Raw genomic sequence first — 16,310 nt, 5'->3', positions numbered from 1 at the left:
CACCCCTCCCCCTCTCTCCCTCCCTCTCTCCTTCCCCTCCCCCTCCCTCCCTCTCTCCTTCCTCTCTCCATCCCTCTCCCCTCCCCTCCCCTCCTCCCCTTCCTTCCTCTCCTCTCTCCCGCCCCGCCCCTCTCCAGTGCCGGCGCCGGCGTCATGGCGACCCGTCCCACGTGACGGCGGCGGCCCCGGCCAGCCAATGGGCGTGCACGCCGCGCGGGGCCGCGGACGTCGCTCCCCAAGATGGCGGCGCGGCGGTGCCGAGGAGCCGGAGCGGGGGCCGCCCGCGGAGCCGAGTGAAGCCGCCGCCCGGGCCCGGGGCACAGCGGGACGAGCGGCGGCGGCTCCGGCCGTGGCCATGCGGCGGGGCTAGGGGAGAGCGCGCTTCCCCGGGGTTTTAGTAATGTTAACAGAGGTAAGCGCCGGCCCGGCCCGTACCTGCCCGGGGCCTCCCCTCCCGGCCCGGGGCCTCCCCGGCCGCCCGGGCGCCCCGGGACGCGGAGCCGCCTCGCGGGCCCCGAGGCGGACAGCTCCCGCTGGGGACGGGAGGGGAAACTGAGGCCCTCCCAGGGGAAGGGGCTCATCCCCGCGAGCTCCCGGGCCAGACCCTGCCGTGGACTCGAGGGGAAACTGAGGCCCGACTGGCTGGGAGGGGGAAGGGGGCGCGACCGGCCCAAGGTCATGGGCGGGGGGTGCGGGCAGTGCCGTGGCACGATTGGAACCCGGGTCCCGCGGGTCCCGCCCCCGAGCCCAGCTCCCCGCCCCGGTCCGCGGGACCCAGAGATGGGGAGTGACCAGCCCAAGGTCACCCCGCTAAGGGGCGTCCCCGGCAGGATTCGAACCCGGCCCCCGGCCGCTCGCCTTGCTCTGCCTTTGCAGAGAGACTCGACTCCCTGTCAGCCCGAGGCTGGTCAGATGGCCGGTGTCCGAGGCGGGACCGGCGCCCAGGCCGGCGGGGCCCCCTACCACAGACCGGTAGACTGAGGTCGGGGCGGGCGGGGGCAGAGTCCGGATCCCGGCCCCCTCGCACCCCACTTACCCTGATCCTGCTCTGCGGCTGGGGCCGTGCCCACGGATGCTTCGTGACGGCTTGTTCCTGGGGACCGGGGGGGGGGTTGGGGCGGGGTCTTGGGGTATCCCGAAGTCGGGGCCCCCCAGGCTCCCCTCTGGGAAGGGGCAGAGCTTCGGACTCGGGGTCCCCGGCCCGGCGCCGAGCTCCGGTTGCCCCGGGTCTGCGCATCCCTTTCATCCGGCCCAACGGTAAACTGAGGCAGGCCGGAGGGATGGCCCCCGGGAGGGTGCCCGGCTCCTGGGGCTTGGCCACCGCTGGACGGGCGGCTTTCAGACCGGCCCTTGTCCCTGATCTTGGGGTTTCTCGGGATCGCCCCGACAAGAGTTTTGCCAGGCCGGGTAAAGAGGCGCGAGGCTCAGACCCCGAAGGCCCTTGGCACGCCCAGGCTTAGGAAGGCGCCCGGAGCAGGGGGCAGGTGGCGCTTCGTGCCCGTCCGGGGGCTTGCAAACTTGGGGGAGGGAGGCCCTGTTCGAGGCAGGAAGACCCGAATTCGAATGCGGCGGGGGAAGTCACTCAACCTCTCGGTTTCCTCCTCTCTAACTGAGAAATGTCACCCATCATTGCTCTCCCAGGATCGTTCCAACGGGGTCACAGATGTAAAGCGGCCCGCCCCTCCCTCCCCCAGTTAGAATGTATCTCGGGCGGGGGGTTTAGAGGGCTTGGTCTCTGGGGCCTTTGGGGTCCCTGGTCCGAGGACTGGGAAAAGAACGCAGTGTGGTCTGCCCTTAGAAGGCTTGCTAAGTCCGGCTCCCGCTGTGGACCGAGCCGAGCTCCACCATTGTCCCTGGTAAGGGCAGCGGGCCGCCTTGTCTGGGCTACAGCACCAGAGCCTTGAGAAGGAGGAGAAAGATGGCAGTGCCGGGGTTGGCATTGGCTGAGCAGGGATAGAAAGTGTTCTTTGCGTGGAGTTGTGCACACCGAGACTGATGTTTCTGGGATCCTTTCAGGTTTGCAAGAGCCCTAGGGGTGCTGTGTATTATAGGAGTTATTAGGCCCATTTTCCAGAAACTAAGGCTAGCTTGAGGTCATACAGTTGGCCAATGTGTGGAAATGTTTGTAGGTCAGTGTTTGGTATTGTGTGAAAAGGGGATGTTGAAGAACTTAACTGGTTTATTTTCCTCTAGATTTTAAGTCTTTCTGGGCAACAACAGTGTGTCTGTCTGCCTCTCTATGTCATTAATATCCTGTTCACATGTCTTTGGACTCTTCCTTTCCTTGACTTCTCCATGACTGGGTAGATGACCATTCTTCTCTGGGACCTTTGGTAGCCTGGCACCCTTTTTCAGGGTGTACATAAACCCTTACCAGGCCCACAGTGGAAGCTTTCATGCTGCCTGTAGCCTTAGGAGGGTGAAGCGAGGGTTGTCCTTCAAAAGAAAAGCTTCAAGTTATTTTGTGAATAGAAAGCTTGTCTACTGTTGACTACTTGGGCAGTCTTTTAGCAAAAGGTCAGCAAGGTGTAGTGTTTAAATTAATTTGAGTATGACTGCTGATTTCAGGTTAGCACTTCCACATTCTAGAGTTAATACACGCTTATAATAATGTATGACTGTCTTCCAGGGAAGTTTGGAATTTCTTAAAATGTGATTTGTGAAGGGTGAATAGGTTAATGCTGAAAATACTAAAATTTAATGATAGAAAGCTGGATTGATCAGTATTGTCAACATATCCACATATCTAGCAAACTCTTGCTTTTTGATTTAATTGGCAACATTCTTCTTTTGACCTTTTCAGAGGTTGCCTTCAGTTTTCTTAGTTGTGTTTTTTAAAAAATGTAATGGGATTGTAAATTGTTTGAATGAAATTTCAGTTTAAGTAGATGTTGCTAATTGCATTGACCCTAAAGACCTTTGATACAATCTGGCAAAATATTCCTTACATTTAAAAATATAATTTATGGGCAGATTTTCTCAAATTGTCAACTTAAGAATGAATTTTAGAGTAAATGATATTATAGCAACCATTGTATGGGTTCCCCTTTCCTCTTTATGTCAGGCTTATGTTAGTTATGTCTGGATGGGTAGGATTTGACCTGTGATACTTGAAACTGTAATAATGAAACTGGTTTCTCAAGGTTCTGCTCCTTTGTACATCAGTCATATTGTTTTGTGTGTGTCTCCTTCTTGCCCTTGGTTATCACTAGTACAGGATATTATTTGTGGTTGCTTTTGTCCCAAGGTGGGGAGGCCAAGAACATTGATGTATCTTGCTATCTGTAGTGAGAGAATTAGATAAAGCTGCCTTGTCCTTGGTCACAACAAATTTAGATGCTCCAGCAGTGGGCAGACATAAGCAAAGCCTAATAGGGACAATATGAAGTCAAACTGAAAGGGGAAATTTCTCAGCTGAGGAAACCGATGTACTGAACTTAGCAACTGTGAAAACGAGATAGTGTGAAGCTCTTTCAGAGATGTCATTTATAGTATTAAAAATGACTTTATTGGTATTTTCATTTCTTACTGTTTTCTTACAGAAATGATCCACACGTGTGCAGTTATCCTTGCTTTAGGTTTTCTAGCTTCAATCTTTATTTTCATTCAGACTAGTTGATACTTAGCTACTTTACAAAAGATGTTCCTTTAGTGTTCAATGCATTTTATATCTTTCTCTCCACAAGAGTAAAGGAAAACTTCTCCTTTTGCTTCCTTCATCTCTTAATTTTCCTTTTTCCCCCATTTGTAATGTTGGGTAAACGTTACTCTTAACATTTTTTTTCTGGGGGGGCATTATTAATGGGTTACTTGAAAATACTGTGTAAAATGTCCTTTTTAGAAATCTTCTATTTGTGCAGAGTGATTCAGGAATTGGATAGTCTGGTTAATTTAGTATTCTTACAGACTCATCAATCATTAGAGCTAGAGAGAGAGCCCTAGAAACTATATTTTTATCCTTTTCCAAGTGAAGAATCATGACTCTCAGAGATTCAGAGACTTGTTCAGGATGACACAACTATAGTGTAAAAATAATAGTAAGCATTTCTATAAAGGACTTTGTAAATATTAGCCCATTTGGGCCTCACAACCCTGAAAGGTAGGTGCTCTTTTTGCCCCTATTTTACAGGCGAGGAAACTGAGGCAGGCAGGCAGCGGTTAAGTGACTTGCCCAGGGTCACACAGCCAGCATGTGTCTGAGGCTGAATTTGAACTTAGATCTTTGAGATTCCAAGTCTGTCATTGTCTACTTCACCACCCACCTGCCATCGAGAGAACTGTGATAGACTTCCAGATCTGCTGGCTAAATCAGACAGCAGTTATTGATTAAGCACCTGCTATGTGCCAGGCACCATGCTATGTCCTAGAGCTAGAAGTACCCAGAATGAAACAATTCCTTCTGCTTGGCAGTTTTGCCATCGAGGCCCCACCTTGAGATAAGCTCCGTGTGATGATCCACCTATTGCAGGAACATTGTGGGTGGCTTCCCTTTGCCCCTGGGCCCTTGTTTACAAATGCTTTTTAAAAGGTCTTATTGTACTTGCTTTTGTAACCATGTTGTTCCCTAGCATCCTTCACTCCCCAATAGAAGCCATCTATGTGACAGAATATAGGTAAGCCCAACAGACTGACCCATTTCCTTTGCTCTGTGGGATGGTGTAGGCCTCTCTTTGTGCCTCTGGCCTGCCACCACTTGGGATATTGGAGGGAGACGTGTTTCCCTTTGAACTCAAGGCCGGGCATTCCTGTAAGAAGCCATACAATGCTGTTCAGTGTGGTTTGCTTTTTGCCACATTTTCCTGGTCCCGTAGGGTACATTGTTTCCTTACTTCTGCTTCCTCTGCCCAGAAGCCCTTCATAGAAAGTCTTTCCAAGTTTCTTTAAATTTGGAATATGTGTTTTTTCTTAGGACAAAAGACTTTACTGCTCCTTGTCTGGTGGTTCCCTAAAGGAACCACCTTTATTTCTAGTTTTTTTCCTAATACCAAAAGTCCCTCTAGAAATAGTTTCATTTAGCTGGCATTTTCCTTCTGGGTTTGACCTCTTTAGGGTATACACACAGCAGTGGTATGTCGGACCTCAAGGCGAGCCAACAAGCCTTCAGGGAGCACCTGCTCTGTGCCAGGCATTGTGCCAAGTGCGAAAAGGGAGGTAGAGGCTGGGGCCTTCTCTGGTAGACTTTTCAGTTGATTCTCCTCTCAGCTGGACCAGTTCAGGTGCTCCCAGTAGGTCATTAGTGTTCCTGCTGTCCCCATACTACTTCCCAAAATTTCTTAGTTCTTTGGAGGTCTGCATGCGTTTTCCTATTAGAAACTATGTTAGAAATGGTGGTCAAGTTTCCAGCCAAGCCCACAAAAGAACTGACTTTATTGAAGTTATAAGGATATCTAAAATACTCTTCGTGTAAAATAAAACATCTCATGCTGGTTGTTAGTAAATAAATCAAAACAAAGCAAAACAACAAAAAAAGAATTTACTGGGTATTTTCCGGGAAGGTGCTTGTCCTGAGGCAGGTCTGATAAGAAAGAGAATGAGGAAGTAAACTTGGTGTAGATTTTAGGGGGAGATTTCTTCCCCTGATAAGTGTTTGTGGTTCTTATCTTGAATTTCACTCAACATTTTTTCCTAGTTACTGGTGTGTCTCTCAGGCTTGTTCCCTGTGGACGCCATAGTCTCGGGGAATTTTGGATCAAATGTGTAATGAAGAGAAAAGGAGAGAAAGAGGATTAGGAGAGCTTAAGATAGAAGAGCTGATCTCCAGCCCCAGGCTCTCTCCTGACCTTTCACTTCCACTTCAACCAAGAGACATTTCAAACTCAACAAGTCCAAAAGGAGGCCCATTCTCTTCCTCTTCCCTCTCATGGCTCACAGCTCTTCAGACTTTTCTATTCTGTCGAAGGTACCACCATTCTTCTGATCTACCAGGCTCCCTTTGGTGACATCCTTGACTCTTGTTTACCCTCATGTTCTTACATATCTTCTCATGGGCCATCATTCCTACCTCCCCAGCATCTCTCATTGGACTCCTTTCTCCTCACAAAGCCTCTGTCTCAGTTCAGGTACATATCACTGACATGTCATAACTTCCTGACTCCGCTCCCCCCCCCCCCCATGCTCTATATAGATGCTAAAGAGACTTTCTGGAAAGCTCAACAGGAACCAGGTTGTCAAAGTTGGTTTCTTTTAGTTTCTTTTATACATTTTTATAAATAGACAAAGATTAAAGAGTGATTTGTACGCAGCTAGCCCACAGGGGATTGGGTTGCATTCTGTCCATCGTGGTTGCAGCTGGCTAATGGCACTGGGCCTATCAGTCGTGAGCTTCATGGATGCACCGTAAGATCTATGACTGAGATGGAGTGAATGGGTTGGTCAAGCTGAGTTTGGCCACCATTTGAAGCTTGGAGGCTTTTTGATGCTGAAGAAACTGGGGAGAGAGCAAAGGTCAGAATTCAGTTCAAGGAAGGAAGGTTCTTTTTAAGGCAGGCAGTTAGACTTGAACAGCATTAGGAAGAAAGGAGATGGAAGAGCAAGTAAGCAGAAAGTGTTTGTCCTTCCAGAGAGAGACCCACACCTTGACCTCTAGTTTCTGGGCTTGATAGTCAAATTTTTTTTTTTTTGTGGGGCAATGGGGGTTAAGTGACTTGCCCAGTGTCACACAGCTAGTAAGTGTCAAGTGTCTGAGGCCGGATTTGAACCCAGGTCCTCCTGAATCCAGGGCCAGTGCTTTATCCACTGCGCCACCTAGCTGCCCCCCATAGTCAAATTTGCAGTAAAGCTAGAGAGAGGGTTACTAGGTAGTCATATCGATTGGTTTCTCAAGAGTTACCTGGTGGACCCGAAATGTTTCCTCAAGGGGAACTGCTCACAAATGAAGAGAAGGGTCTCTGAGTGCTGAGGGTGCCATCCCCAGGGTCAGGACAGGGAGCTTCTGCTCCCTGTGGAGAACAGCTCTGATAGGAGCCGCCCTAATGCAGGGCTGCTCTAGAAGTGCCACATACCCCCTGCAGGATTCCGAGGGCAAGGGGAGGGCAGAGAGTTGTTTTAACTGGGTCTGTGTGTCTTCTGTGCCTTCCCACAGGCCGGGTGCTTAATGTTTGTCGAATGTATTTGGAGGCAGGAGATACAGACAAGATAACTTGGGGAACTGTAGCCTGATATCAGCAGCAGACTAAATATATGTGGGTGATTTGTTTTCTATCTTGTCTTGTTTGAGAAAGTTTGTGACTATTTCTATGTAGGATGAAGTCTGTCCACACATGCAGTGTGTGAGTGAGTGTGTGTGTGTGTGTGTGTGTGTGTGTGTGAGTGTGAGTGAGTGTGTGTGTGTGTGTGTGTGTGTGTGTGTGAGAGTGACCACCTGTCATTTTCTCCAGGGCTCAGCTCAGTGAAGCCCTTCCTGACCACCCCCACCCCAGCTCCTGGTGCCTTGTCCATGTTCTCTCACTGTGTCAAGATAATGGAATGTGATAGATGAGATTTAACAGATACTCAGGGGCCCACCTGGAGATTGGTTTAAATTGATTGAATTGGATTAGGTGACTGACTGCTGACAGTTAACTAGATTGTAAACACATCTGGCTGGTACTTAAGAAAGTAATTGTTCTCAGAAGCTAAAAACTTTGAACTTTACATCCAGACCACCCTCGGGTCCAGTGAACCAATGAATTTGAATGACATTAGCTAATCAGCTTGAAGAACCTCCCATTTCTGGGAGGGGAACATGAAGCAGGAAGCAGAGGCTGGGGAGAGAGTTCTTCCTCTTTGACTTCGAGACTTGATGGCAGAGAACTTCAGAAGGGGGAGATTAGGAAGGCTAGATTTGCCAGGTTATAGGAAATCTGTTCTCAATCTTTCTTTCTTTTAATATTTTTTCAATAAACCCTTAAAAATCCTAAACTCGTTTATCAGTGATTTTAGTCAGTTTCCCCCCAAAACTGGGGGGACAGATTAGAACCCACATTTAGAATTTTAAATTACACATCACCCGTTGGGGGCAGGGACTGCTGCTTCTTAGACTTTTATGCCCTAGTGCCCAGCACAGGCCCTGGCACATAGTAAATGCATAACGAATGCTTGTTGGCTGGTGGAGCTGACTCCAGCTTTCCCTTGGGTTTACTTTCCCAGTTCTAGGGATAGCTATGTGAGGGTTCTGGAGCATGAGCCATGACATCAGGCATATAGAAGGAGGGGGTGACAAGAGATCCAATGGGACGTTGGGCCAAACACTGCAGGTACCCCTCCTTTGTTAGGTTTCCCAACTTGACTGTATTTTCTCCAGTAAATATTCACTTTTTAAAAACTAAATTTTTCTAATTAAGTTTTATTGAATATTTAATATTACATATCAATACAACCACCTAAATTTGTTAAGGAATCTTTTACAGTTAAAATAATTAATTTTGATGAATACAGTATCATGACTTTTGTTTTTCTTTTCCCATGTCTAGACCCATCAACTTGACTCTTCCTTCTAGAAACATTTTCATATGTCAGTCAAAACAAATCAACCACTTGCCCCAGTCTGGTTCTGTGTATTCAGTCTGTTGCTTCCCTGAAGAGAGTCTTTTTGAAGTCGTGATTGGGTCACTACTTCAGAGCCCCTGGGTTGGTCAGAGTTGTTGCCTCTTGCAGTAGTGTGGTAATTGTATAAATTTCTCCTGGTTCTGCTGACTTTGCGCTGTGTCGTTTCATGTGAGTCTCTCCATGTTTCTCAAATTCTCATTCCTTTATGGCACAATCAAATTTTATTATATTCACTTATTCCCATTTGTTCAGCTGTTCTCCATTTGAGGGAGCTCCCTTATTTTCATCACCCTTGGCCACTGAGATTCATTAGATGCCCTTTCCCTCCATCAGGTGGAGTCTGGTTTTCATACTCACCAGCTCCATCTCTGTCCCTGGGATGCCAGCTGTCTTAGCTGCCCCTTCCATTTGCCTCAGCTGCTCCAGTGAGCACATCCAAGGGGATTGCTAGGCTGGAGAAAAGATGTGGGGGTGAGGGTGGGTAGGAGGGCCCTTGAGCTTTCTTCAAGGATCTGATCGACTAAACCCACAGGGTGGACGAGCAGCCGCAGCAGCGGCAGCGGCTGGACTGGCTTAGGCTGTCAGGAAAAATTAACCAACAAACCCGAACCCCAAAGCAGCTTCACAGTAAGAGCTGCCCCGAGGTGGGAGACACTTTCTTGGGACGCAGCAGTCTGAGATCAACACTTGCTGAGCAAGTCCTCAAGAGCATTCTGCTTTAGGCTTCTACAGGCTTGGCTCCATGTTGTGACTTTCTGTGAGTCTGAAATTCACTTGCTGGTCAGAGATTCAGAGTGAGGGGGTGCTTTATTTATATCTTATATCAAGTATATTATACACTGACTTTAATAATTGTTCCTGCCCTGCTTGGCTCAGGGCAAAGAAATTTAAAAAGAAAGTCTTTTTCTGCTCAGACCCTTAGAGAAATTCATCTCTGCTCTTTGGTTTGGTTTGGTCTGTTAGGGTTTGTTGTTAGGGCTGTTGGAAAACCTATGGATGCTGTGCACTTGCAGCATGTGCCAAAGTGTTGTTCCCAAAGCATAGGCCTGACCTCATCTCACCTCTGCCCAGTAACTCCAGTTTTGCCTCCAGATCTAGGACTGACCAAATACAGACTCCTCTTTGTGGTGTTTAAAAGCCCTTTGACCACCTGGTTCCAGGCTGCTTTTCCAGAAAATCTGTTTTATGCTCATTTATTCCTTCTTGGTCCCATCACACTGACCTTGTCTCTGTACAGGGGTGTCTCGTATGCCTATGACACAAGCCTTCCTCACCTCCACCCTTTAGAATCCCTACCTTCCTTTAAGGCCTCCCTCAAGCTTTACCTTCTACCTGAAGCCTTTCCTGATAACCCCACCCTCAACTTTCCATTTATTCATATCCTGCCCTCTCACATTAACTTGTATTTCTTTTATATTTATAGGCTTATAAGATCACTGATTTCTCTTACTACAATGTCAACTCTTTGGGGGCAGGGACTCTTAAATTTTTGTCTTTCCACTGTATGACTGACTTTTTTTTTTTTTTTACCTAGCCCTATGATTTCTTCATTTAAGTAAGCCCTGGTAAAGAGATTACCTCCAGGGATGTGGGAAAACTGGGGCACCGATCCACTGTTGGTGGAATTGTGAAAAGATCCAATCATTCTGAAGAGCAGTTTGGAACTCTGCCCAAAGGGCTATAGAACTGTGCATACCCTTTGATCCAGCAATACCACTGCTAGGTCTATATCCCAAAGGCATCCCCAAAAAGAGAAAAAGACCTATTTGTACACAAATATTTCTAGCTTCTCTTTCTGTGGTGGCTAAGAATTGGAAATCAAAGGAATGCCCAACAATTGGGGAATGGCTAAACAAGCTGTGGTGTATGATTGTGATAGAATATTATTATGCTATTAGAAATGTTAAGCAGGATGATTTCAGAAAGACCTGGAAAGACTTGTATGAACTGTTGTATAGTGAAGTGAACATTGCGCACAGAGACAGCAATGTTGTTCCATAAAGGAACTGTGAATGACTATTTGTAGCACAACGTTGATCCAAGAAAATCCCAAAGAACTAATGATGAAGCTTACTATCCATCTCTAAAGAAAGAACTGATACTTATTGAACACAGATTGAAGCATGTTATGTTTCATTTTCTTTCTTTCATATTTTTTCTTTTGTTTTCTTATACAAAATGACTAATATGGTAATGTTTTACATAATTGCACATATATAAGCTATATCTAATTGCTTACTGCCTCAGGGAGAGGGGTGAAGGGATAGAATTTGGGACTCAAAACTTTAAATAAAAATGTTTATTTGAAAAAAAGAAATAAAAGCTAAGCAGAGGAATTTTTAAAAAAGAGATTACCCGTGCGACTGCTATGTAAACTAGTCCCCTTTTTTTGTGTTTGTTGGGGTTTTTTTGCAGGGCAATGAGGGTTAAGTGACTTGCCCAGGGTCACACAGCTAGTAAGTGTCAAGTGGCCGAGGTTGGATTTGAACTCAGGTCTTCCTGAATTCAGGGCCGGTGCTTTGTAACAATTGGAATGATGCCACCTTCTGGAGACTTACTGTAGAAAAGCTCTGCCATGAATAGCCCCATAACAGCTATATCCAGTGCTCCACCTAGCTGCCCTAGTCCTCTTTTTAAAAAAACATTTTCGGGGCAGCTAGGTAGCACAGTGGATAGAGCACTGGCCCTGGAGTCAGGAGGACCTGAGTTCAAATCTGGCCTCAGACACCTAACACTTACTAGCTGTGTGACCCTGGGCAAGTCACTTAACCCCAATTGCCTCACTTAAAAAAAAAGAAAAAAACATTTTCAATTAATTTTATTCTCAGTTTTTATTTCCAGTTCTAAATTCTCTCTCTTCCACCCATTGAAAAGAAAATGATACACATTCTACATGTGAAGTCATACAAAACATTTCCATATCAGCCATGTTGCAAAAAAAAAGGCAAGAAAAAATATTTTTAAAATGCTTTAATTGATAGAAAATAGAGTAAATATAATGGGGAGGAAATAGGATGGAGGGAAACAGTTAATAGTAACCGGGAAAAACATTTTGAAGCAAAGGCAAGGGTAACGTAAGATGGTGTTGGTGACTGATGGATTGATGATGGTTAGAGGAAGATGGGGATTGATCGACGATGATGACCGAATGATGATGTCAGGTATAAGATACTATATAAATGTTATCTATTACTGTTGTTGCAATAATCAACCTAGTGGGTTTATGGTAAGGAAATATCTCTTTAAAGTACTGTATAAATGTAGTTTACTATAAAAAAATGACAAGGAGGGTGCTATCAGAAAGACCTGTGAAATGTACTGTATACAAAATAACAGCAATATTGTGAAATGATGTGCTGTGAATGACTTGGCTATTTTCAGCAATACCAGTGATCCAAGACAACTCTGAAGGTCTTATGAAAAATGCAATCCATCTGTAGAGAAAGAATTGATGGTTCTGAATACAGATTGAAGCATGATTTTTTTTTTAGTTCTTTCTTTGGTGGGACATTTGGGGTTAAGTGACTTGCCCAAGGTCACACAGCTAGCAAGTGTCAAGTGTCTGAGGCCAGATTTAAACTCAGATCCTCCTGACTCCAGGGCTGGTGCTCTATCCACTGCGCCCCCCAGCGCTCCTTGTTAGTTCTTTTATCTGAAGCTTTGTTTTTGCCTGTTTTCTTTCACAACCTGGCTGTTGTGCAGATGTTTTGCGTGACTGCTCACGTATAGCTTATATTGAATTGCTTGCGTTCTTGGGGTGGGGTGGGGGAGGGGAGAAGAGAATTTGGAACGCAAAGGTTTTTAAAAATTGATGTAAAAATTTGTATTTCACATGTAATTTGGGAAAATACAATTTTAAATATAATTTGTTTAAAATTCTTTAATCTACACTCAGAGTTCATCATTTCTCTCTCTGGAGGTGGGTAGCATTTTTGATCACGAGTCCTTTCTAACTGTTGTGGCTCATTGTATTGATCAGAGTAACTCATTCCTTTATAATTGATTACACAATTCCTGTGACTGTGTACGGTGTTCTCCTGGTTCTGTTTGCTTCATTTTGTATTAGTTCTTCATTCCGGTCAGGTTTTTCTGGAACCATCTTGCTCATCATTTCTTATAGCAGGATAGTATTCCATTGCAGTCATTTGCCATACCTTGGTCAGCCATTCCCCAGTTGATGAGCATCCTCTCAGTTCCTGGTGCTTTGGTGTCACAAAAAAAAGCTGCTGCCAATATCTTATACATGTAAGTCCTTTTCCTTTATCTTTGATCTCTGGAATACAGATGCAGTAGTGGTATTACTGGGTCAGAATGTAGGCACAGCTCTGCTACCCTGTGGGTACAGTTCCTAATTCTTTAGAATGGTCAGACCAGTTCACAACTCCTCCAACAGTGCTTTCACATCCCAGTTGCTCCACATCCCCTCCAGCATTTGCCATTTCCTTTTTCTGTCTTGTTAGGCAATCTGATAAACTGTGACACGGTATCTCAGAGTCGTTTTAGTTTGCATTTCTCTAATCAGGAGTGATCTAGAGCATTTTTTCATGTGACTTGATAGCTTTGATTTCTTTTTCTGAAAATTAGCTGTTCATGTTCTTTATACTATTTATCAATTGTGGAATGGCTCGTATTTTTATACATTTGACTCATTTTCCTATATATTTGAGAAATCAGATCTTTATCAGAGGAACTTGTAAAGTTTTTCCCCTCAGTTTCTTGCTTTCCTTCAGATTTTGGCTGCATTAATTTTGTTTGTGCTAACCCTTTAAATTTTTTTGTTTTTTTTTTTTGTGCGAGGGACAATGGGGGTTAAGTGACTTGGCCAAGGTCACACAGCTCATAAGTGTCAAGTGTCTAAGGCTGGATTTGAACTCGGGTCCTCCTGAATCCAGGGCTGGTGCTTTATCCACTGTGCCACCTAGCTGCCCAACCCTTTTTAATTTTATATAATGAAAATTACCCATTTTTTTCTCCATGATCCTTTCTATCTCTTCTTTGGTCATAAACTCTTCCTGTATTTGTATATCTGACAAGGAATTTTTTATATACTCCCCTAATTTGCTTATGATATCAAGATTTGTGCCTAAGTCATTTAGGTAACCTATATCTTAGAGGTTGTCTGTGGCAGTAAGAAGTTGCAGGAATGACTAGCCCATGCTCTCCCAGCCTGTGTCAGAGGGGGAACTGAACACAGCTTGACCTTTCTCTAGGGCTTGCTTTCTGTCCACTGGGCCAAGATGCCTAGCACATGTGAGTGTTTGTTCATTGATTGATCTGGCCTGGCTTCTGAGATGCCAGATCAGCTTTGAGCTTGGCTCTGGTTTGTCACATGGCCTGGAGTCACATAGTTTTTATTGTGTGTACTTTTCAGCTCAGGGTTAGAGTTGTATGAAGAAACGTTTAGTCTACATGTTGTCTGTCCTTGTATAAGCACATTGGAGGCACTGTTTTGTTGCCTTTCTTTGTTTCTGAAGTCCAGTCCTAATTCTGAGCCCAGTCGCTGGAGCTTAGTAAGGACTTAAGGGGAAAAAGCCCTGTTGGGCTAATTGGGTTAGAATGGCTTTGACCACAATTCCAAGCTTTAATGTGGTAAACTAGATATTTTATTAAATTAAATAGGTTAACACCAAGTAGTCAAATGACTCGACCTTCTGGTTTTTTAGTGATCCTTAAGGATGACCTATTTCACTTGAGTATGGTGTCTAGTAAATTTTGCTTATGGCTTGGGAAATGTGATTTTATGACTTAACCTGGCATTATTTTGTGTTTATAGGTGTCTTGATGCTGTGTTGTTAGCATGTGCTTTTGATTGATTTTGCCATTGAGATAGTGTATCATTTCTGAGCAGCCATCATGAAAATTCTTACTTGTGTTTGCTCCTGGGGATCGTTTTTTCTTTCACCTGCTGAAAGTACTCAGGAGAGGAATAATGAGGAGGTTAGTGGCAAGGCAGAGACAGAGGGGTCATGAGAGAAAATTGTCCATAAAGGAAAAGGAAGCCGAGTGACCTTTCTCCACAAATAGTGTGCTGGTCAAGTATACCAATAGCAGTACCGCCTGAAAAGTAAATAGAAGAATTGGGAAGAGAACCCAAATGGGCATTACCTTTCCTGACGGCCTTACAGGTTGCCAGGTCTCTTAAGTTTGATCCACAACATTGGTGCAGTGAAGTTCATTTTATATTGACATGCTGCCTTTGAGCCGCCTTTCTGAGCTCGAGAGTCATTTTTATTTGTAAAACTCAATTTTCTTGCTATAAAGAATAAATTATTTTCAAAATTATTTTCCATCTATGTTTCCTTGAATGAGTTTAAAGTATGTTGTAGCTCTTGTTCATGCATGTGGTAGTTCTTTCTTAGTCTCTCTCTCTTTGAATCTTGATTGCTTTATGTATGTGTTTTCCTTCAAAGGGATTCCTGTGTTTGTTTAGATTTCAGATTGAAAGTCTGCATATAGACTGAAATTTTAGAAGGTGGAACAAGGGAAGCCATAAGACAACCACCTGGGGAAAATCATTTGACTCAGAGATTTGAGAGGAAATTCTGGTGAATCAGCACCCCCTCTGGAGTCATCAGATTAGGTGCTAGAGCCTTTTTTTTTTTTTTTTTTTGCGGGGCAATGGGGGTTAAGTGACTTGCCCAGGGTCACACAGCTAGTAAGTGCCAAATGTCTGAGGCCGGATTTCAACTCAGGTACTCCTGAATCCAGGGCCGGTGCTTTATCCACTGTGCCACCTAGCCGCCCCAGGTGCTAGAGCTTTGATTGCAGAAGGAAGAAAGGGGGCAGCTCTGCTGAAACACCCTTTGCCTGGGTGAGAAAGTTGGAGGTCAAGTGACAGATCTGCTTTGATCTCTGTCTAAACTGTTCTCTTGAATAGTGCATGGCCTTGGGGGGACAGAAAGGGGTTGTTGGTCCTCTTTATGGCTTCCTTGCCCAATAGAACACGGTAGTGGAGGGGCTTGGTGAGGAGGTTACCAAGGAAAACAGGATGTGTCTTGGGGTCCTGAGCTGGGATGTCCCACGTGAAGGAAGCTCTCTCCACTTTTGGAGATCAGCCTCTCCTCTGTGAGAGGTGAAGGGATGACTCATTCTTGGCCATAAGGCTCCTCGTGACGCCCCGAAGCTCTTGAATTTCTCATCTCCCCGGCTCCAAGGTTGCTCCTCTGTCTGCGATCACAAACCGCCTCGTATGTCATGTTTGGGAAATCTGACATGGAGGATCTCCAACAGAGACGCCATTGGAGCGCTGCTCTGAGCCGGGCTCCAGAATTTTGAACCCAGTGAGATGTTTGGACAGCCCCCCCCCCAAGATTTAATCCATAATCTTCAAAATAGTGTAATTTCTGACAGGACTCTGGGACCGAACCGCTCTCTCACACCTCACTGGCTTGTTCAGCATTTGTTTAGTGCCTTCTCCGTGTTTGACCTGAGGATGCAGATGGGACCAAAGCAGTGGTGGTGGGGGAGGGGCATTGGGTTGTCTCGCTAGAGCACCAGCCTTGGAGTCAGGGAGACCCTAGCTCAACTGCCATCTCACACCTGACTCTGCTAGCTGTGTGACCCTGGGCAAGTCACTAGCCTCTGTCTAGTGGGCCTAAGCATTCATAAAGCACTGGCTACGTGCGAGGCCCTGTGCTTAACACTTTATGAATAGTAACATATTTGATGCTGTTATTATCCCCATTTTACAGGTGGGGAAACTGAGGCCGACAGTGGGTAAGTGACTTGCCCAGGTCACACGGTTGGTTAAGGGTTGAAGCTGGGTTTGAACTCAGGTCTTCCTG

The 16,310-nt window shown here is 45.6% G+C and overlaps 1 protein-coding gene across 2 annotated transcripts in view; it reads left to right on the top strand.

Moving 5' to 3' along the window:
- The first annotated feature begins 228 nt into the window (after positions 1-228).
- The window catches only part of SNX13 (sorting nexin 13), a 125,570-nt gene continuing 109,488 nt past the window's right edge, over positions 229-16,310 (top strand). For both annotated transcript variants that reach the window (XM_043966043.1, XM_043966041.1), the window contains exon 1: positions 229-412. In XM_043966043.1, the coding sequence (XP_043821978.1) occupies positions 401-412 (12 nt within the window). In that variant the 5' untranslated portion in view covers positions 229-400. The remainder of the gene's footprint in view (positions 413-16,310) is intronic.

This window comes from Dromiciops gliroides, chromosome 5, assembly GCF_019393635.1.
Source record: "Dromiciops gliroides isolate mDroGli1 chromosome 5, mDroGli1.pri, whole genome shotgun sequence".
Classification (NCBI taxonomy): Eukaryota; Metazoa; Chordata; class Mammalia; order Microbiotheria; family Microbiotheriidae; genus Dromiciops; species Dromiciops gliroides.
This window is presented reverse-complemented; position numbering and strand designations above follow the sequence as displayed.